General features: G+C 43.7%; 1 protein-coding gene across 1 annotated transcript in view; it reads right to left on the minus strand.

The window, feature by feature from the left end:
- Nucleotides 1–3,182: 3,182 nt before the first annotated feature.
- Nucleotides 3,183–23,406, minus strand: part of STAG1 (STAG1 cohesin complex component) — a 170,082-nt gene continuing 149,858 nt past the window's right edge. The window contains exons 25-34 of the mRNA XM_086618038.1: nucleotides 22,723–22,862; nucleotides 20,968–21,069; nucleotides 19,282–19,430; nucleotides 18,046–18,174; nucleotides 13,315–13,520; nucleotides 9,804–9,975; nucleotides 6,827–6,937; nucleotides 5,931–6,045; nucleotides 4,586–4,666; nucleotides 3,183–4,490 (exon numbers count right to left, since the gene is read on the minus strand). Of these exons, the coding sequence (XP_086474164.1) occupies nucleotides 4,467–4,490; nucleotides 4,586–4,666; nucleotides 5,931–6,045; nucleotides 6,827–6,937; nucleotides 9,804–9,975; nucleotides 13,315–13,520; nucleotides 18,046–18,174; nucleotides 19,282–19,430; nucleotides 20,968–21,069; nucleotides 22,723–22,862 (1,229 nt within the window). The 3' untranslated portion in view covers nucleotides 3,183–4,466. The remainder of the gene's footprint in view (nucleotides 4,491–4,585; nucleotides 4,667–5,930; nucleotides 6,046–6,826; nucleotides 6,938–9,803; nucleotides 9,976–13,314; nucleotides 13,521–18,045; nucleotides 18,175–19,281; nucleotides 19,431–20,967; nucleotides 21,070–22,722; nucleotides 22,863–23,406) is intronic.

Here is a 23,406-nt window from a genome sequence, read left to right on the forward strand (position 1 = left end):
TACACGGTCCTGAGTTGCGACTCTGACGTGCTGGCCGCAGCAAGAGCGGGCCTCGGGTTGGTAACGGTGACCTCCAGGCTGTGGGCACAGATGGGAGAGAGGAGATCCATCCTGCCTCCTCTTGAAGGACAAGAGACAATGCATCCAAATGGGAAAAAGGGCGTTTCTGGTGGCACATAGAAATTCTTTTCCCTGAGCATGGGGGGGCTTTCCTCCCTCAGCAGAGGGCTGAAATAGGGAGCTCCACAGGTGCCTTCCAGCCTCATTTTTTCTAGGATTATTTCCCAGACTTGCAAGGAACTGCTGCAGTAGATGTTGCTGCCGATGGGCCCTGTGCTCACTCCACTCATTAGAAGCTGCGTTTCAAGTGCAGCCCCAGAGGCAGTGAGTAACGGCTGCCGTCGCGTTTGGCACCGCTGCAAACAGCTGCCGAGCACCTGACGTCCTGTCACGACCTGCCTGTTGTAAGCAGCCTCAGTAACTGATGGCACTGTGTTACCATAAGGCAGAGAACTACCCTACCTGCACACCGCAGCCGCTTCTCTTCACGCCCCGAGCACGCACCTGAAGTGGAAAAAGGTCAGATGGCGACTTCCCAGGTAGCATCTCTTCCCAGGTGGTGCAGCTGGTGCCCTGGTGAGTGCAGCCGTGGAGCTTGGGGCCTGCACCTGGGGAGGGAGGGGAAAGATGTGAAAACACAGGACAGCAGGACATTTGGAGTATGAGTCCCAGCCCCACAGGTTTTTGTCGTAGCTAGAGATGATCATTTGGGTTACAGATAGTCTGTCCTGGCTGCACGCACCTCTGAGGTGGCTGCCCAAACGTACCTGGTTGTGTCTCAGCAGCAACACTCACTCTGAGCAGGTGCCCCTGGGAACAGAGCTGGCTGCAACGACAAGGGAAGGTAAACTGGAACGTTACTATGTTGGGGGTCAGTGCCATGAAGTGAGTTCTTAGTTAATTTTGAGAAGAGATGTAGTCAAGAGTTTGTAAGGAGCAAGAGGATTTTTCAAAGGTAGGTAGTTGCTGGGAGAGTGGCTGGTGGCTGTCCCAAGTTCAGAGGCAAAAGCTGTGTTAAGGGAAGCGACAGGCACAGAGTTTTTCAGCCTGTCCGGAGTCAGGAGGAGACACTAAATGAGAAACCCAATCCTCACTGTCACAGAGAAAAAAGTACAACTGTGCTCAATTGTCTCCTAACCTCATTAGTTCTGTAGGCTTCATCCTCTCTTTTATCCCTTGCTGGCCCAAGAATTTGGCTTTGTTTCCTCTCAGTTTCCAAGCAGTCAGTCGCTCTACCAGCACAACATTTTGGAAACACACGGGAAAACTGCTCTGGCCACACAACTCGGGATTCTCTTGAATTCCGGTCAGCTGCAGAAACAACAGATGTAAAATAAAATCCTTTCAACAGAGAGCAGCCCTTGAACTTAGCAGCATGACAAGTTACTTACTGTGCACCAGGAGTTGAGCTTAACTTGCAAGCGGAGGTTCGGCGTTGGGGCTGTGTCTCAAAAGTAGACCTAGAGTGCAGTTCGGACCTTGAATCCTTCCCTGTCTCTCACCTGTGGATCGTGTTACTTTTCCTGACTCAGACGATTTTTCTTTAGGAAGTGGGCCAGATGATAAACAAGTCAGTTTTCTTTAGCGCTACAGAGATGAAATCATTCATGGGTTGGACAAAAATAGCACCTCTTTCTCCAAGACATGAGAACAGCAAGAGGACGTTTAGTTTCAGGAATCGGTAAAACTTCATTTAGCCCAGCTGGTTGCTAGAGCCATTACCTCCTCCACTTCTTCCCTGGTCCAGATCACGTAAGACGTACAGGGCAGGAGAGCGGAATTCTTCTCAATATTTGTGACAGTTCCAACAATGACAAGTTTTAACAATGCGACTCTCCCAACCCGTGAGAAGATGACTTACCAGGTTTACAGCAATTTCACAGTAAACCCCCCAGATCAACCAAAAACTAAAAATTCACCGCTGTGGAGAGGGAAAAAAAAAAAAAAAAATAGGCTAGCCAGGGATTTTCCTTTGCTCTGAGGCTGATGGGGTGCGGTTGCTGTATGGCACCTGGCTGTGAACCTGGACTGTGTGAGAACCACCTTTCAGTATTTCCTTTGGCTGCTAATAAATGGGATGACAAGATGTGATGGCCCAAACGAGCATTTAAAAAAGAAAGTTATAGTGAAGAGGGTGCTCATCATACTCATGATTTTGAATAGTTTATTAAATGAAAGGTGAAGCATCAGTTTTAAATTGTACAAAAGGAAAAAAAAAAAACCTCATATTGTAAATGTACAATTTACAGAATTACTAGCAAAACCAATCAAGGAGACACTCATAATACAAAAACCTATTGACTGCAAACTGAACTGGAAACCCCTTGCAGGTACCGTGATAATAAATGTTTGTTATACAGTGTTCTACAATGTTAAATTAGGAATCAGTTTTCCACACAGAGGACTGTGAAGCACAAGGTTCGTCTGAGACTATGACTCAAACCAGGCAGCATTGATTATGCTACTATGCTCACAGGAGTATCGTGGTGACAGTGTAATGCAGCCGTTCCTGCCCACCCGTTACTCCGGGGTGGACAGAAGGAGGAGGGAGGTAACGTTGGTTTATAAAGTTCCAGCTACGGCTCAGGTTTTACACATCACCCAGCTGACAGCTGTGGAACGGCTGCATTACCTTGGCAAACATTTTTGGCAACCATGGCTGAGAACTGCACGTGTTGTAGGAAACAAACCTCAGCTGAGTGAAACGCTGGTTTGTTTGCAAAATTAGAATCTTTTCCCTCCCAGCAAGTAAGCGCTGGGCATTAACGTTTTGTTTTTCAGTAAGCTCCTAACAGAAAAAAAAAGCTCCGTGATTATTTCGCAGTTGCTAAAAAAAAGCACCTCTCAAACTGCTGTGCTCCAAGTGGGGCAATAATCTGCTTTGTATCTCAAATGCTCATATTAGAATGCAGAAAGGGAGATTAACGTTTTGGGGCTGATTCTCAGAGATACAGGAGTCAGTGCACGTTGTGGATGGCCAGCACCTCCGGGATCCGGCCAGTTGTAACTAAGTAGCAGCTACTAGGCAGAGTCATAAAATCGAAGCATAATGAAATTCCAAATTATTGAAGACATTGAAAAATCTCTCGTTACAATGAATTAGCTGAGAATGTTTTGGGGTTTCTGTTGGTTTTTTTTGATGTTTTTAACTTTTTTGAAAAATCATATCTTTTTCCCAAAGAATTACTCGTAATATGCACAGTTAACACTGAAAATGTAGCTGTATTCCATTGTAAGCTTAAGAACTTCACCATCTAAGCACAAATTTCTATGCAGCACATACAGTACTCCTAACTGGCAAAATTAATTTACAAAAATAGCGCAAAAGGGTATTTACGGCATGGAAAGTAGACTTTTTTTGTTATGGTACAGTTAAAATTGCTTTTAGTATGCTAAAGTGATTCCTTTCCCCCACCCTTGACTTCTTTTCTTACTAGGAAAGTTGCTGTTTATGTACCTTGGGTTGGCAGGGCTTGAAGTAGGTAGTAAAAACAGCAAAGTGATTACTTGAGAACCATTTGTGTGTTTTACTGAGAATACTTTATTTGCTGGTATAAGTTGCTAAAAATGCACAGAGCAAGTACCAATAGAAAATTTACTGTTTTTGTGTCCCCATGTGCTATATAAAATGAATGTTACACAGCATCTGTTGGAAAAGTGGCTTCGCGGACATCTCTTACTTTATGTCCCATTATAAATAAAAATAAATCTTCTCAAGAGTATAAAATCTGGGTTTATCATATCAGAATCTGAAATTTTTTGGCAGAGATGCACGTCATTAGAATTCTAACCTCTTCTATGAGAGTGTTCTTCTCGATGCCTATGAGAGGATATAAGCGTACCATACTGTTAATCAGATCCAGTGTGCTCAAAAACACTTTTCTGTAGCCAGAACGACCTGCTTAGAGCGTCATTGCTAGTCAATGGCTGATAGGCAGAGGTTTAATAAAAATGGCTAGCTTTTAAAACATAAAAAGGCAAATGTTAAAACTGTTTTAAATTGTACAGCAGAAAAATAAAGTTAAAAAGTTCTGTTTTCACTCAAGGTTGTTTTCAGAAAACATATGTAGAACAGTGTTTATTTCGACAGCTGTCTTAACAATTTAAAACTTCCTCCTCATCCAGGAAAAAAAAAAAAAAATCTGTATTAGGACAGTCAAGAACAGGGATACAAATGATTTTTTAGGTCAGCCCTTCTGAGGTGACTGGATTGGCCAACATTCCTTTGCGTCATTAAGAAGTTCCTCTTCCTTCTGTCACTACAAAAAGGGGTTGACCTCAATCATTTGGTTAAAAATCAAACCGTATCACATCAAAAATGTGGTTTTCATACAAGCTATCACAGTATATAGGCCTCTAGCTCTAAACAATAGAGTTCCAAATTTGTAAAATGTCTTCCCCAGACTTCAGAACATAGGCATTCCAAATCCCTGGAAAAACGATTTGAAAGACAGCAGTTAATGAGGCGCAGTGAGAATCAAAAAGAACCTCAGAAAAAGAGGAAGCGATAGGAGTGAAGGCTTACTGAATCATCCTCGATGATAGCTGCGGAGTCAAAGAAGTCTGGCCTCAGCTCGGCCCGTTCCCGCCGGTTTCTCGAAGGTGGCTGGAAAGAGGAGTCAGCCATGTTAGAGCAGCGCACCCGTCACCACGGCACAACAGACCTGTGGCTCTGCAGCCCATGGCTACCAACGTGCTACAGAGCAGCTTTGCACGGAGTGCCACCAAAGCTCAGGTACAAACGTAGGCCCGGACGCAGGAGAGAACGGCCTACGTTGACGTTTATTTAAGGAATGGGATGGATCGCGGATGGATTCCGAAGTCGTTTTCAGCCTGTGCTCATAGCTACGGACTTGCCTACGGCTCTTGCTGACTTAACGATGTTCTTGTATTACAGTGCGTAAAAACTGTCTTTTAACTGTCTGTGTGCCGTCGAGTTTATGGTGAAACTCTAGCTCTGACACGGTCACAAAATGGACTTAGAAAAAAATGGTATTTAAGATGTCATAATGTTTCTGAGGACTGAACACAGTGTTGTCCTTCCCTAGGAACGTAAGAGTAAACGTGAGCTTCGCTGGTGTGATCGATTCCTCCATTTCCTTGCCTTGGATTACCAGGGAAAGAGAGATTTTACTTTACTTACGGTATTCAGCAGCAGCACTGAATTCTTGCCTAATTTTTCTTTCCAAAACATTACAGCCCAGTCCTAGAGTAACCTAAGCCTTGTCGTTCGGATATGAACGGAGAGCCACAAAAGCGCTGAGGCGTGTAACGCAAACAGATCCTCTTCCCTGTGACAAGGACAGTGCCCATTCTGAGCAGAGAGGCCGGTGAGGCTATCACCTCTGCAAAGGACACCCTGCCTGTAGGCAGCACCTTGCCACGGAAGGGCCTGTGGTTGCCACCTGACACTATGACCTGTTCAGGAGCATGGCCGGCGTAAGGCATTGCCTCACGCCAGCCGCTGCTGCCTGCTCTCCCTTCTGCTGCGCCAGCACAACTCTGTGCATGGCTGCAACCTAACTGCACCTTGAGTAAGGATCCCCTGCCCACTCCACCTCCCAGAGACCAAACAGCAGGAAACAACAGCAACAATGTGGCTGGAGCAGTGAGACCACAGGGTGGCTGCAGAAAGGGCCGTGTCAGCAAAAGAGTTAATGATGGCTGTGACAATAGCATAGGGACGGCAACACCACCTGGAATACCCTTAGACTGTACTGCTTCCGAACTCTTCATAATGTCACCCAACAACCTGAATCAAACATTGTCAGTGGATTCTAGAGAGTCCATTTGTACTGTATCGCTTCTAAAATTCCTTTAAAATTATCTTCCATCCATTTTAAACTTGCCATTAAAAAAGATTTACTGACCAGATCAATGACCATTGTGTCCTCAAATTCTTCGTTCATATCCTCTAGCTGACCTCGTGAGGACATCATTACATCTTCAAAGATGGGCTCAGCGTCATCTTCCATTAGACCTCGTCTGATTAAATAAATAGAAAGAGAAAGTCATTTCCAGGCATTTACATTTCCCAACCTTCATCTTCGTCATTAAAAAGAATGCACAAATCCTAGCCCTTAATACCTTCACGTAAAACCCTAAGCTGAGAATAAAGCCAGCACGCTTTCTCCAGCATTAACTGGGAAAAATCTGATGTGAAAACAAACCTAGAACTGGCTCTGCCTTCTTTCCTGTGTAATGTCATTATAAACAGTAATTAAATTTGTCCCTAACAAGAAAAGGGCAAGAACCTCACTGTGTGTGCTTGCCCTTTTACAAAAAGGAGTTACACTGTTTGCCAGGATCACGGGTAAATCCAAGGGAATCCAGCAGTGACTCCACAACCAGTTTCTAACACTGTAAGGACTTGATCTTGCTAGAGACTCTGGTCCCCATCCTGGAAAGTACTTATGTGCAGAAAGACTTGGCTGGATTGGCACCAGAGCACGTAGCACAACAACATGGAAGGGTTAACTGGGAATTACTTAACAGACCAACCATGGTGCTTCATGGAAACCCCCTGAAAAGGGAAACAGGTAACGACTGGGGGAGAATTACGGGTAGTTGCACCACATGCCCCGTTCACTAGGCACCTGCCTGTGGTCACAGAATAATTCCAGCATGACAAAGCTGTTACTCTGGCTTACCAAGAGTTAAAATGTCACAGAGATCACTGGCACCAGCCCAGGAAAGGCACCATTTAAAACACAGCACTGTGACCTCAAATGGTTCCGCGCTGGAGCTGTGGATCGCCAACACTTACACTGCGTGCCGTACGCCGGTTCTCCCTTTCATGTAGTTCATTCCTGTCCTGTCCTTCCGATTTAGATCTTCTAACTTCTGTTGGCCCAGCCAGGAGATCTGCATCTGGGGACTGACAAACGTAAAGCAGCGTTAGGACTGACACCACCCCCAATTCCGAGCTGGCTTGTTTTAAGACAGTATCTATCCGCTCAAGTTTTCTGTCCGGCCACGCTTTGGATTCAGATATTTAAATCACTTCCATCATTGTACACATCTTCTGGATTCCCTTCCACAACCTGTCTCCTTTCACTGTAGGTGCACAAAAAATCCATTAGTTGTTGTAATAAAAGCAGCTACACGAAATGCTGACATTGCTCCTTCATCAGAGTGGGTGCACCTAAGTGGGAGCACTTCTGAAATCCATTTTATTAAATCCTACTTCATTGACTCAAGCAAAACAGGAGTGAGAACAGATCCAAATTAATAACTGACACACATTTTAAACCAAAAATGTCTCATCCAGTGAAAAACAAAAAGTTTTTAAATATCTACTCAAGTCAACTGAAGCATCCAGTAACTTCTGCACACGGAACGCCTGCAAGGCTGCGCTTCCAACGCCATCTAAATCCAGCAGTAGACAGCAGTGCGTTTGACATCATCCGTGTATTGCAGCACAAGGAGACGGTAGGAAACTCAGTGCGGCTCTCCGAGAGCAACACCGGATTTTATTTTCTTGTGCAGTCTCATACCCTGATAAGATCGACATCATAAACAGGGATAACCCTGGTGAAAACATCCTGGAACAAAACATTCTCTGGACATGATTAACCCCGTTTGTTCAGCAACTGACTGCTCTGTGTTTATTTTATTTTTTAGCTCTCCTAAGCTGATCTGTAGGAAATGTGTGTGGCAGGAACTCCTGGTGGAAAGGAAAGGATTCTCCACCGTCAGGTCACACTGTGAACTTGCACGTGGAATCTGACTCTTTGAAAGGAACGGAGCGGAGAGTGACGCTGTCTGCCTTTGCTCAGCAGCGCTCTGCTCGCAGCGTTCATCCGCGACAGGACAAACAGAGGCTCCAGCCCAGGGTGAAGAGCCTGGTTCAGCCTCACCCCCGAAAAGGGGACGGTTGTCCCTCAGCTTGAGGCAGTGGCTGCTCATCAGGCTCAGGGGTCCAATGCAGTGACGGAAGCTGTCCCGCTTTCCGTAACTAAGTGTTAGTGGCAGGTGAGATCAGACGGAGTCAGAAAGAAAGTTCTGCTTCAGCCATTTTCTCTGTTTTGTTTTTACTGCAGAGTAGAAAAATTTTAAGGAGAAATTGAGAGCCACAACATCTTCCTTATAATCTAGAAGTTATGGCAACATTTGGGGAGGCAGGAGTTTGGGAGGGAAATCCTTGACCTCAGAAAGGGAATCGAGAGTCAACCCAGACCTGCCACACCGTGGGATTAAGGGGAAAAGATGCTCTGGGACTGCGTGAACGGAGGCTCTTGCTCAGCTGTGCTGTCTTTGTGGCAGGCTGGGGTTACCTGCCAGTCTGAGCTGCGCCGGTGAGGAAATGCCCGGCCAGGCATGCCCTGCCTTCACCCGTTCACACGCCAGCCCTCCTTCCTTCCAGACAGCACAGCACGGAAAACTCAGACCCACACAAGGCAGGACCACACCTATCCCGGCCTGCGCTGCGCAGCAGCCCGGCCAGCCTGCCCCCGTGTTCACCGTGCCTTACGGTGACCTTGCGTGGTTCATATGGGGAAAGAAAGTCGGCTGAGCTCATTTATGGAGATGCCAAACATCACGTGCTCTAAAATGAACAGGTATTTGCAGCCAGCTGAGCTGCAAGTACCTCTCGTGGTGGGCACTGACTAACGGATTGTGCCAAGGTTTAGCACGTTGCACTGCTGATGCCTGTGCACCGTACGCACACGAGCAAGGCAGAAGAAGAGGTTAAGTTTCAAAAGAGCACGTTGCTTCCGCAGTTGCTCAGATTTTATAAGAGCCTATGGTCACAAACTGGTGAACTTTAAACGTACAAGATGGAGGAACACATATACCCTTGTCACTGGAGACCAGTTTGTCTTCCCAGGCACAATGACCATGATTAATTATTTCTATTTAGAAAATACTATGATGAAAGCAGGCAGGATGAAGCAGTAAAGTTTAGGATCGAACAGGGCAAGTGCACATTCAGGAAGCATTGGGAAGCTGGGGAACGTGTAGCAAGAAAAACATGGACAAAAGCTGGAGGAAAACCAAGAGGCATAATCTGGCTCATCTGGCCAGCACAACGTAATTTTTATAGCAGATAAATCAGACCAGTAAATTTGCCTATAAAAGTTATAAACCAGTCTCCAAACCAGATACTGTTATTCTGTATCTTCAAAGTAATAGAAATATCACATAATCGCATTTTCTGCAGACTTCTCTGTTCTTAAATAAGCTACTGACAGATAACAGCCAACATTTTTCCCCTCGAGATGGAAGTGATAAAATGGGAGCTGAGTGACAAAAAGTATATATATAATTTAGGGCAAAATAAAATTGCCTGCAGGCAATTACCCTGGAAACAGGAATTAGTAGCTCAGCAGCTAGAGCTGGACTGAAGAGTTAATTTACAAGAAATCCGTTAGGATGTCTGGAGAAATTAACTGTACTATGACCTAGAGCAGGGAGAAAGAAAAGAGAACATCCAACAGACCTTCAGAGAAACAGTTCAGTCCAGCCTGGGGCCACAAACGCTGGGAAGATTTGACCATAATCGCCATGGTTATGCGATGAGATAATTTTAACATAAGCAATTGCCACCATGATTTCGTTACAACATAGTTTTCCTGGGAACTGAGAATAATCAAAGTATTGCTGAGCTATAGCCAAGACATTTCCAGTTGCTTTTGCAAATCAGCGCTGCACTTATGGAGCCACAGACTCACTGTGGCTCCATAATCACTCATATGGAGCCACTGGCTCACTGTATTTGGAAACGAAATTCCAACACTTACTTGTGTAAAAAATCTTGCTCAGATCCCTGCTCCGACTCGTGCTCCTGGATCTGCTCTCCCATTTGCCTAGTGTTCTCTCTCAGGACGGTTGAGGTGAGCTGCGGTGCTTGCAGAGTCCCCGGAGTGTGTATGTTTTCACTTCTGCTCAGCCACGAGCCTTCCAGGCTCTCATCTAGAACAAGAGCATTTCCAGTCACTGAGGCAGCTCTGGCAACGCGCAGCGCAGCATTAGTGCCTTCGGGATCCGTGCGGCCAGCTCCCTGAACGGGCAGTAACAACAGCCTTCCGCCTACGGACACACTTCAATCCCGTTCATTTCAGTGGCAGCACCTTCTCCAGACTGGATTTTCCATAGTTCATAGTCTTTTAAAAGAGGTGTGCCTTTAAGAGATCAACTGGATAAACACTCGAGATGATAAAGCTTTCAGCTGTAATTTAATTTTGTGTCCTTTCCCAGAAGGATTACCAGCTACTCCCAGCAATAACAAGAATTTAAAGTAGAAATATTTAACAAGCAAACCCCATTGTAAACAAACAATGTGTCGCAGCACTACCTAAATCATCGTGTCCTGCACACATGTAACAAGGATAATTCCCAATTCCTGGCCTTACAATTTCAATATAAGACTGTTCATCTCACAGGCACACAGCAACCAAGATGCAGTTAAACACTCAGCTGAGGGTGGAGGATTAAACCCAAACTGGTCAGCACAGGAACTGAAGTACGAACCATTTCAGTGGAGTACAGAGGAGGCGTTTTACATAAGGGAAGTGGTCTGGCTGGTGAGGACTCCACCTGGTGATTTCAGACCGTGGATTTAGAGTTTAGAGCAGATGGGAGGAATGGAGGTGGGAAGGTGGCCAAAGGTAGACGTGGGATGGTGTGCTCATACTGGGAAGGGAGCAAACCAGAGAGGAAGGACGAGGGGGGACTTGAGGAGAATGTGACAGAGCAGACAAGTGTGTAGGCAAGAGACGTGTAAAAAAATAATGCAAGTTGCTGGAGCAAGTGGAAGACAGGGAAGGCGACAAGAGAGGAGGAGACAAGATCACAGATTTAGTAACAGGAAAAAATGTGTGGCAAGAAAATAGATGGGGATCTCAATGGATCTTCTCATTTTTCCTACATCTTTTATTACCCTTTGGGCATATAAAGTTCCCTATTTATTCCTGAATTTATCTTTGAACCCTTTACAATGTTAGAGATTTTTTTTTTTTTTAATCCTATGTATGTTTGATTTCCTTAAGGCATTATGAAGAAATGTCACAGAGCAGATTTACTTTCAGTAGCAACAGGGAATGTTCTCCGAGCTGGACAGTCTGCCGAACCCAATAGATGTTGGATTTAGGTGAGAAAGGAACCACAGGGGACTAGTTACGGTTCTTCGATGCAAAGATATGCGCTTTTATGCAGTGACCCTGCCCTTGTTTAGTTCCTTTATGAGTAGAATTTAATGGAAACAAATATCTTAGCAGGATTTACAAAGAGGTCCACATTTGTAACTGTACTGCCAGATTAAGATTAGAGCTAGGACTTTTGGAAGAGTTATAAAAATACATAAAGGTCAAAACCCAACAAAGACTGGTGTACGAACTACATATGGACCATCAGTTAATTTGCAGGCAACCAGCTGTTTGTTAAGGCTGGTTCTTCACAGCTCAAGCTACACAGACGAGTGAACAGTAAAGTCCTTATTCCTGAGGATTAAATCTCTGATTACTTCATTACTGGTACATCAAAATAAGACAGAAATCTATGCCTGTGAAAAATACAGACAACCGGGCTCCAGGTTTTCTTGGCTTTCCTTTTTCCAAGATTCAAAAGGAAGTATACTTAGGGCATAACGCAACCAGTAATGCCTACTGCACATCAAGAAGCATCCAAAAATCAAGTAGGTGGTATCCGACCGTCTGTGTTATTGTGGAGGGGGTTTTAACATATCAAACACCCCGTATCGCTACATGTCTAAAGCAAGACTTCGGGTGCTTGCACTGCATTTCCCTCTATGTATGGAAAGGCCATGGAGCTTGTGGCGCTGCTGTCCTTAGAGAGCACCTGCTGGTAACTTTTCCGTTCCATTGTCTACCAGGCAGAACGTAAACAGACCCCCGTACCCTCTGCGGATGTCCCAGTACTGTCAGACCCACAGTGAGTCTTGGCACAGTCTGTGTTACACAGCTAGATGATCTCCTGGTGGAAACTGCTGTGCATTGAGATCTTTCAGCAGCTCAACAAACAGCTGAGTGACCTTGTTTTGGGCCTACATAATTTTTAAGTCAGTGGTGTTTGTGGAAAATTCAGGACCACAGCTGTTGCAAAGAAAGGGGATATTCAAATGTAAAGAGCTGCAGGTCAATTCTGCCTTCTACTGATCACTGAAAGAGGAGGACATGAAAAAACATGAGGCAAACACCATAAACACTACGTTGTAAGACTGAGACTCACTTTACAGGGAAGCAAAGATGTTGCTACACTTCCCAGGGCAGAAAAAAAGGCTATTGGTAGAGTACAAGAAAAGAGAATGAAAATAGTAACAAGAGGAAAGAAAAAAAACCCTCAGCAGTTGAATTCTGTGAAAAACATGGCATCCTGAAGGAAGCAAAACGGTGTCTGAGGAAAGGAAGCAGTGTTTTATCTACCTAAACCCTATGTTGGCTGTAAGACACTGAAGGACTTGGTGCACGTACTGCTCAACGTGAGCTGCAGTGGAGAATGGACCTGATCCTGTGTAGAAGTGCACACGGACAAACTTTTGAAGAATATTTGGGAAAATGCTGTATATTCAGGCAAATTGGTATGAGGTTTCTCACTGAGGAGTTACTGTTGTAGAGACCAACCTTGGAAAAATCCCTGAAGTTTAAAGATCCCACTTACACCTACTCTGTAGTGAAACAGTAAATTTATATTCACGGGAGTACACACGACATTACACAGATTAACCAGGAACAGATGCAATCTTGCAAGAAATTTGCTATCATAGCCAAATTCCTGACAAACAAGCCTGAAGTCACCGAAGGAGTAAACACAAGACACTGGATAGCAATACCATTTTAAACAAAAAAAGGTGTCTTTTCAGTATTCTCCAGCGGTCCTGCAAAAATGTTTATGAGAATTTGTGCCTTGGGTTTGCTCCAACACCCTGTGAATTAACAACGCTCCAGACTGGAGCATAGGCAGGAAACCAGAAGCCTGTGACTGAGAAAGATGTAGAGCAGGTAACTCCACAAACACCACCTGTTTCCAACTTCAACAACAGCTTTTAACAGTTCTGAATCTGCAAATCTTGGTGGAGATAGACAAGAACAGGGGCTAGCAATGGCATTTCTCATAAAGAAGTGTTCAAGCTTGATAGGAATTTGCAGAACAGATGCCTTGTTTTTACTACATACAGAATAAATCATCTATTTCAGCATTAATTGATAGAAACCATAAGGGCTGCTAAGAAGGAAGGCTGTAAGATACGTAGGAAATGAGAAATGCCTCTACCAGGCAACCTAAAGCCATACAAACCTTCTACTCTCTTTTTGTGGAGCGGTGGTCGACCTTTCTTATTCCGCACTGAAGAGGCTTTGCTGCTGCTGCTTCCACTGTTAACGGACATCCTGTCGTCTTCGCCGCCCGTAACTAGTGAGTTTCTGTAGGAAATGAGTGGAAGCCACACATCTTCTCTTCTCTCCATCATCTGTTCTGTGAGGAACTTCTCTAAGTAGGAGTGACTGCAAAGACAAGACAGTGAGTACAGAGGCGCAGCACATTGTTCCCTCTGCCATTACCTGCAAGCCCTCTTCACATTGCTGAGAGCTCAATGCGAACCCCAAGTGGTGTTTCCTTATTTTTATTTAATAACATTTGCTGGCAGGGCATTGCACCTCTGACTGAATCAGCATACACCTCACTCCCTCAAAACACAGTGACGTGGTTCATCCTGCACAGGCTGTTCACAGATAAACAACACAGAACGTTCTCTCCCAACATCTTCCTCCCACGTTTGTCCACGGTCCTTCACAGCATGCTCGAGGCGAATTCCTTTTCTATTCCGCACTGCGAGGAAGCCACTTCTGTGCATGGCTACTGTGTCAACAGGCAGACTGAAGTACAACCACCAGTGTGAGGACATAGGGTATCCTTTTGCATCTTGGAACAAGAAAAATGGTTTCCTCAAGCGCAAACAGTTGTTTGTCAATAAAAAAAGGGAGATCTGTTCCACTGCCATGGAGAAGTCCAACGTACGCCTGTTAACTTATGAGAGGAACCAAATAATCTCCCTCCTGTGTATGGTCTGGAGGGCAGTTGGGTTGTTTTGTTTTTCCATTGCTTATTTAATGATAGTATTAGAAGTAGTCCTTAAAATGAATATGCAAATCCACATAAAAGTGGACTGAATTCCAGTGACTTTCAAGCTGCAGAATCAAGCATTCAGAATTGAGGCAAGACACCTCAGGATTCTTTGACATGACCTCCACCCTTCCTGCAGATCCATTAGGGTGCCCCCCTTTGATCATGACTTCAATGTCATCAGTGGGAGTCAAACCCACAAATTCTGCATGGAAATGCACTCCCGATCTCTCTTTTCCTCTGTCAGCTCATGGCAGGCTCAAACTTCTGACGCGGCGTACGTATCCGGACAGGACACGGAGCCACACTGTATATGCCTGGGTAACAATCACATCCAATTTTTAATGGGATTTGTTTTGATTCAGTGAATAGGATGACTTTGCCCAAGACCAGCAGTTTTCCCGTCTACTGTTTTATTCAACGCTGCGACTGCTTCCTTGCCCTTCTCATGTGTACGCTGAGCGAGATCCAAACCTTGCACTGAAAGGGAAAGTCTTGCTTTATTCTCTCTCTCTTTACAGTCCCTTTACAGTACAACACCGGAGTGCTTCATGACTTTAGAGACTTTACCTGTGGAACAGTCTTGGAAAATAAGGACTTTTCCTGCATCCAGTTTCTATTTACGAAACGAGAGTGCACAGGTTATGCCCAAATTGTGAAGAAGGAAGAACACCACCACTTGGGGGTTCTTTACTGATTCGATGCCAAACTCCAGGCAGCTTTTGCTCTGCCTTTTAGAGTTGCTCCATACTGGCAGTTCTTGCCAGCTTCAATGAGGAGAGAAACTCTGAATTTCTAGAAGTAAGAACACCACGCTGGGGCTCCATCTCTCCTGACTTCAGACACCCAACAACTGATGTCTAGTCTAAGCTAACGGTCTCCATTTGAGAGAAACAAATAAACAAACGCCTCCGCAGGGCGATTCTCCTCTATACTGTGTAAGATTAATTCCTCGGCGTTTCCCTGCCGTATCTGCCTTGTGTGTTTGTACCTGCATTAGTACAAAACTTTTTATGCTTGGTGTAAGAGCCTGGCACCTTAAATGCATAGTTTATTTTAAATCCATAGATTTGAATAAGTCCATAAATGGCTATTGGAAAAACTGGAAAGATCAAAAGAGCGGTGTTTGCTGAACCGTGACAGGAATGGCAGTGTCCTGGTTTTGGCTGGGATAGAGTCGATTTTCTTCTTAGTAGCTGGAAGAGCACTGTGTTTTGGATTTAGTATGGGATGTGGTGTGAGAAGAATGCTGATAACACACTGATGGTTTTAGTTGTTGCTAAGACATCAAGGACCTTCCAACTTCCCGTGCTTTGCCAGTGTGCAGGTGCACAACAAACTGGGAGGGAGCATAGCCGGAGCAACGGACCCACAATCCCTGGCTTAGGCCCAAATTGGCCAATGGGATATTCCAGATCATGCAATGTCATGCTCAGGGCATAGAGGAAGGTTGGCTGGGAAGCTCACTCACTCTCTTCCAGGATTGCCGTTTTGGGATTTCTCTCCTTCAGGATCACTAGCTGGGGACAGGCTGGGCGTTGGTCAGCAGGTGGGGAGCAACTGCACTGGGCATCACTTGTTGACAGGCAGATACACGTTCACCAGACTTTCAGGGTCATTCTAGAGCACTTCTGCCTCTGGACTACCAGCCTGTGGCTGAGTTTAGGGACAGTCACTTGGCAGGAGGAGCCCAGGCCAGGGAGGGAGGTCAGTGACCCTGTGTGCAGGACTTCTCCACCAGATGGTGGTCACGTACCTTCCTGTTCACAGGCAAGCCCTTTGGAGGGAGGGGGAGAGGTCCCTGGGGATTGGAGGGGCAAACCAACTACCCAGAGTACAGCTGAGTACGTCATGTCATGTCAGTGAGGCACTGCGGGACACAGAGCTCTCAAGGGAAGGAACGCAGATGTCTCCAAAAGGAATCTTCACATGTAAGCAAGTTATCTTGACTCTTTTCACAGTCACCACAGCCCATGGAATCTGGGGCACGTCTGAACTCGTCTTAAAGCAGTAATTTAGCACAGACCAGATAAATCATGTCCTAAAGGGCCTATTTCTTTTCACCAGTCTTCAAATTCGGCTAAAGCAAATAGCTCAGGTGACTACGATAAAGACAGCGAAAAGCAGGAGAAATGGATTCCATCACTGCATCTTTACAGTCCTGCAAAAGCAGCCAGTGGTCGTGTATGTGGGCACCAGTGAGTGGAGAAGGAGAACCTTTGAGAAAAAATTTTAAATGGCAACGTAGAAGGCTAAAGAACAAGATCTCCTGAAGTACTGAATTTTATGCAAAGGATCAGGTCAAATTAAGCTGTCAGGTAAACTGTACGGAATGATGTAACTTTAAATTTTAGACACTGGAGGAACTTGTGGAGGGGTTGATTGCTGTACAGGAAGGAAAAGCTTCACTAAATTAAATAGGAATCAGGCTAACGGCACTTAAACTAGCAGATGAGGAGAACCTACGATTCAGCTAGGAAGATGGTTACAAGATCCTATTATCCTGAAGTCCTGTCCTCAAGAACAGGACAGAGGCTGACGAGATTCAAGGATATAATGATGAAGAGCAGTTTCAAGAACTGAGTGCCAAGGCAGCCCAACTGGATCATCCAGCTCTCAAGCTCGTTTAACTATTTCTGCCACTGTGTTTGCTGAACTGACAAATCACTGATACAATAAAAAATTACATTGGTTCAAGCGTGTATACGTTAAAAACTACACAAAGCTAACCCAGATGCATGTCTTATGACACAGATAAAGCCATAATATTCGTAATTGCCAGCCCTAATAGAAAAGTCCTTTAAAACAAATGTCTTCACAGAAGAAACTTCACAGAAAAACTACAGAGAAGCTTGACAGAAAGAGTCAGTTGAGGTAGTTACAGTAGATACATGTGACTTACGCTCATTGTGGACAGAAAACTGACTGGAAAGATCTCTACAACCATAAATCGAAAGATTTGGCAATTGCATTTTTTAAACAGTCATTCAAAGAATTCAGTTCTACACTGGGCACGTAGTGCTCGGCTGATCTTTGACTGGGGCCCTCTTCCTTTTCCCCTTACTCCTGCTGCACTGTGGCCAAATCCTGGGTATTTGCTACATAACGTATGAGAAGCGTTGAGCGTTATCTCCGCAGTGATGCTGAGAACGTCTTTACTACGGATTTGCCCTTGCTAACGCAGTTTTCTCTTTGCCAATTCTGTTGATATCCGCAGCCCCTCTTGACAGTCTGGTCACATGTTGCTCATAAACCAGCATTTCGTGCTCTTTATTCAGATGTTATCAACAATCACTCTGATTTCTTTCATTTCCAGTGTTTCATCTGCAGCAATTACCCACCGTAACAAATTCAGGCTGCTTGTTTCAGCCTGCCAGGTCTCTCCCACCCTGCTCTGTCCTAGCCAACAGTGGTGTCCTCCCTCAGCCTCTTCCTCCATCCTGTTGTGCCAGTAACAGAAGCCTTCACAAACCTTTATTTCCCAGTATCACTCAGTATATTAAAATAAATCACAAATGTATGTTTACATTTTATGCAAATATCTAACAGAAACAGATGTTACTGCAGTGTTTACAGGCCTGTAAATTTCCTGCACTGCTAACATTTATTTTTTTTCCCTTAAAAAAGATTGTTTTTTATTTTCAGTGCCCCATGGGAAATTTTAAGGAACATTGTTTTGTAAGGTCTCAAACTCACCTCATCGGTGCATCTGATTGTCCCTTTCTCATTTATTTTTATTACTTTAAAATATAAAACAATGAACATCTACGTATGTGAAATGTCTCACTGGGACTTCCTCTAGCCCCCGTTAGACTGTGAAAACCTCAAAGCAGAGAGCTTAAACACACACTGCAGAGATTGACAGAGCCCAGCAAAGCCCACCGCAGAAACCGGAGCGTTACTTACACAGTCTTTTTGTCCTGTCGCAAGAGTTTCGAAGAAAATTCACTAAGCACTTCAAGGAAAGCAAGGTTAGGAGGTGGATAGTCTTGTCCTTTTTGATTCTGATATTTGAAGGCAAACTCTATGCCATCTCTACAATAAAGAAATATTAAAATTTTCAGACATTTGTAACAAAATTAGACAAATGTTGCCTAAAATCTGAACTGTGATGAAATTCTTTATATCTTATATCTCATGGTAACTTTTTCTTTTTCATTACTAGCAAACAGCTACTTTTGGACAATGGGGAATTCCCTCTCCATTTGTGAGGATTCAATCTCCAAGAGAACTTTTTGTGAGTCACATGGTAAGAAGGAAGTTACCACAATCTAAGGAACGTGGCAGGTGCTGGAAGCCACTGCCTGGGCAGCAACAGCCAATTCCTCCCTCTTGTTTCTGCACGAAGCAGAAGCTTGGAACAAGAATAGTATGGCAGGTGCAGCAAGATACAACTTTTGCACCACGAGTCAGAGAAGAGAATTTACTTACCAGTACATGGACAGATGCATTGATACATGCATCTCTGCCTTGTCTTTGCTCTATCGTTTGAGACTGAAGAGAACAATTTACTTTCACATTATTCAGTAAGGGTGCATTGCATGTCTTGACTTCTCTTTTGTTTGTCACAGGACAGTGTCTGGTGGCATATTGATCATGCTTCGCTAATCTTAGTCTTAATGACTTAAGTCTCTGAGATAGCAAACTTTAATATTTTACCTTCTTATGGCATGGGAAAATTGTAATTTAAATTTAGCAGCACCTTCCTATACTTCCCTACACAGTAGTTACATAAAAAGCTTCAATCCACTAAAAAAAATAATTTCCGAAGTGCTTTTGGAACATTTTCATAAAAGCCCTTGGTGCCTACAGAATCCACAGTGGCGTGGTACAAGGAACTATCTACAGTTGTTAGGTACAGTCCACACCAATACCTGTAAGACCAGTGGCTTTACCTGAGATAGACAAACAGGGCCATTCCAATAAATTCCAACAAATAACTAGGTAGCAGCTAGTTTTAATTCCTTTCTTACATGCATACATGTACACCTTCCACTATTTTTCTACATAAATTAGAAAAAATACATTACTGTTCCAGGACCTGTTAGGATTACGTACCCTTAGAAAAGGCATGCTTTAGAAAAAGGCAAAACTTTTAATCTGAAGTTAATATAAAAATCTAGTTTATTTACCACCACTCACTTGTGCAGTGTGGCCACAGCCTCTCTCGTCTTGATCTGATCCAAGCCAAAAGTGAGGGCAAACCGACGGGCCAGTTCCTTAATCCCACTAACATGGGCAGACGTCCTGTCCAAATTGGGGCCTTGCTCCTGCACGAGCTCATTAAACAGCTAGAGAAAGAATTCAGTTGTTAAAATCTCTGAGCTAGAAAACACTTTTCCTGAGAAAGACGACTGTTGGTAACCTGTTACGCCTAAGAGTGGACATGACAATGACTTTTTTTCACAGAGATGTCACGGAATTCTCCTATATTCAACTTCTAATCCCCTTCAGTTTCTATTTTCTTCCGTATAACTGCTGTTTGCCAGTTGTCCCCCATCTTGGACTCGTGCAGATGATAACTCTCCAACAGAATTTTGCACTTACCTTCACTGAATTGCATCTCTTATTCTCCCAACTCGTAGAGATGATTCTGCATTCTTATGCTGTTTTCTAAAATACCTACATCACCCACCGGATCAGCATCTTCTGTGAATTTAGGAACCAAAATTTCTATTCCATCACCCGAGACTAAACGAGTATCTGAACAGCATTACTAGGTAAATGCCTTCAAAGCCTGCTGGATAATGCCCTTCCAGTACAATAACGAACTACTCAGTAGTTTTCCAATCGGTTCTATATCTCCTAGTATTGCCATTTAGAGCACATTTTCCTAACTTGCTAACAAGAATATCAAGGGAGACAGTGTCAGGGACAATACTAAATCACATTAAATCTACTGTTTCTCTGATATCAACAAGCTCTGTTACCACACCATTAATGAAAGCAGCTTAATTTGACATGATTTCTCCTTGACAAATTCATACTGGCTGTTACCTATCGCTTAGGCGCTTGCAAATAGGCCATCTAATTATTCTTTTTTTCCATGAAATGATATTAGGCTGACTGATCTCTGGCACCTGCCTTCTTCCTCTCTCCAAGTTTTAAAGACAGGAGCTACTTTGACACTCGTTGATTCTTCTGGAAGTACATCTGTTTTTCTCAAGTTTTCACAGGTATCTCTCAGCTTCCAGATTGCTACAGGGAATCCCTTAGTGCTCTGGAATGAAATTTGGGAGGCTCAGCTGATTTGGAGACATCTCATTTATATATGTAACGGGTGTAGCTGGTACTTCAAGGGCCTAAATGGTATTCAGTGAAGCCCACACTTTGTGCTGTTGGCAGAACAAGGATGGATTTCATCATCCAGCCAATAATTTATGGTTGATGTAAAGCAAATTTTTCAGGCAAACCCACGTTAAACAACATTGGAAGATTTAAACTAATTAACTTGAAGTTTGGAAAATCAATCAGTGTTTAGACAAAATGTAAAGAAGATATATTACTTCCAGCTAATTATAAGAAAAAGTCATCCTAATTCTTCTTGCTCACTAGGTTCCTGTAAACAAAGGCTCTGAATCAGCTCGGACCAATTGCCTTCAAGGCTCTTCTCTCCCCTTCTTCCATTGTAATCTGGCCAAAACTTTGCCAGTGTGGGCTTAATGAGACAGAGTACAGAGACAAACGACCGGCGACAGCCTGAATGAGGAGCCAGACAATCTCTTAACAGGCGTGTAGTATTTTCTGCTTCATTGTAAAGGGCACCAGAGAAATCCTGTCCAGTATTTTCTGCAGTGAGGCATTTCTAACAAAAATCAATATTCTTACCTGTTGCAAACTGAGAATGAGTGTCTTTGCACACTGGATTTTATCAATTTGCCTTGTTTTGCTCAGCGTTTCCTTAATGATATCTCCATAGTCATTGTAGTACTAGGAAAAAACGTGGAAAAATCCCTCTTTAAATCTTTAAATTGAACCTGTTATACAATTTCTTACAGTTTTCCTGATAGAAAGATTACTTGTAGTTCTTGTTTTGAAAAGGCAGCGGTTGCCAAAAAACTTAGTCCCAAATCCAGATATTTTGTGTGAGTGGGAGGCAATGTTTCAATATCAAAATTTAAACTGATTGGGTAGCCTGCACCCAGCAAGGAGGTAAGGAACTTCTGTATTTGTTATTACCTTTTGTAACAAATATGCTGAAAAACAAACAAAAGAGTATTTCCTACCTCAAACTAAATATTTGATGAAAGTGACCCATGGCTGCAAATTCTAAGAAACAACGTTACATTGAATTAACACACTTTTCAACAACAGACCCTAGCACACAGGTGTGAAGGTCCATATACAGTACAAGGTGAGTTAGATGGCCAAGAACGGAATGCACCGAAGCCAGAAAGCTGAGTAAGGAATCAGTCAGTCTCAAGTGCTGATTTTCTTTATGTTAGAAGAATGGTTGCTGAAAACCACAGCCAATGGTTCTGACCATTTGGGTATAAAAGCCTGTATAATCATTAAAATTTCCAGGCTAAGAATATAATTTCTTTTTTCCAAACAGTATTCTTTCAGCCTCATTAACATTTATGCATTTGCAACCACTTATTTTAATTCCCTCTAAAACACTGCTCCTGCCTTCTTTGGTACAGACATCCTTCTGGTTTGTATTCTAATTGAAATTAAATTTCTCTCGCTCTCCCCCAATTTCAGGAGAAGGAGGGGTGTGGGAAGAGGAGAAGACCAACCTAGAGCAGCAGGTAGGAAACTAACCTGGAGTATGGCAGCTTCAGTTTAAAACGTCTGCTCTGGAGAAAAATCCCCAAGCAAGACTAACCCTGAGCAGTGACCTGGCTGATGGCTAGAGTGTGCATTGGGGTTTTTCAGCAGGATTTAAAGTCAAATTCTGTGTATTTCACACCAACATCTCAAGCACTATATATAGTAAGGGAACTGCTCCCCACTCTATCATCCAGTTTTTCCTCCTTGATTGCCATCTTTGTGATGGCTGATCCCTGACAGGGCGACAGGTGAGGTATACCTGGCAATTTGGTATAAGCTGAGGGGCTTTGTGTTGCTTGGCAGTGCCAGGACTGCTAACGTGCCTGTTTTCTGGCAGGTAAACTCGCCAGTACAGGGTGCAGTGGGAGCTGAGCAGCAAGTCTTTCCGAATTTCATCAGACCCAAATACTGTATGGAAGCAGCGTAAGTTGCTGAGACATTCAGTTAGTGCACACCCCTGAACAGATAAGTGTTATTGTGGATTCTAGGAATGAATTTGAGGAGCAGGATAAGAAATTCTCTGTAAAGGGGAGCCTCTCTGGACATACTCAGCACCTTGTAGGACCAACTTTTGGTGCTGCCTTTAAATAAGGTGCTCCTGCTACACTGGACGGGAACTTCAGAGCTTACTGCTTCTCAGTGGCAGGTGTGATTTAGAAAGGAAAAACTATTGCAAAAAAAATCCAATAAAGCTGGAAAAGCTTTCTATAGTGTACAACCATTAACTACTGCACTGGAAGGGAGAGAAAGAGGGGCCCTGACACTGCCGCCTGTGTTCAGTTAGGAAGAGGAGAATACACAGAGCTGTACCTTCATATAGTGTTTGAAGATATCTGCTGCTGCGTGCATGTCCACAATGTCATAAATTATCAGCTTGCTGAAGGCAGCCAAAAGGTTTCTTCTCTTATGTAAAGCTTCTATTTTGTTAGCTTCATCTTCTTCATCACCCTCTGAAAGCATCATCAACAATAACAATGTTTATGAGTAACTGCTACGTTCTAAAGGAACATTATCAAAGAGCAAGTTTTAGAAAAAAAACCAATTCTTTACAATGAAGCAAGGATTGTTGCAGGAGAAGCTAAAATGAAAGGTGATCGTTCTTGAGTCCTGCCTATGTTAGGACCTTCAGGAACATGACACGCCACTGACCAAGGATGGCATCTAAAGTCCTTGGGAGGCAATGAACATAATCCACATGGAACCAAATTGCTTATTTTTTTCACCCTGTGAAGGCCACAGTGAAGACTTGTGGAATGCTTTTTGCCTAACTTCTGAAACACAGGACATTTCGAGATGCTTCTTTAACATGACTGAGCTATAAATATTTCACATAAGGAAAATTAGAAGCAGCAATACTTCTACTGCATGCCTTAGATTATCAGATATGGAATCGATGGCACTACAGCATCAGTAACAACAGGAAGTAAAATTCAGTTGTAAGAAACATTAACATTGAATGGCAGTGTCATAAGTATCAAGTCCCCATGGAAGACT

Source organism: Tauraco erythrolophus, chromosome 11 (genome assembly GCF_009769465.1).
Source record: "Tauraco erythrolophus isolate bTauEry1 chromosome 11, bTauEry1.pri, whole genome shotgun sequence".
NCBI classification, from domain to species: domain Eukaryota; kingdom Metazoa; phylum Chordata; class Aves; order Musophagiformes; family Musophagidae; genus Tauraco; species Tauraco erythrolophus.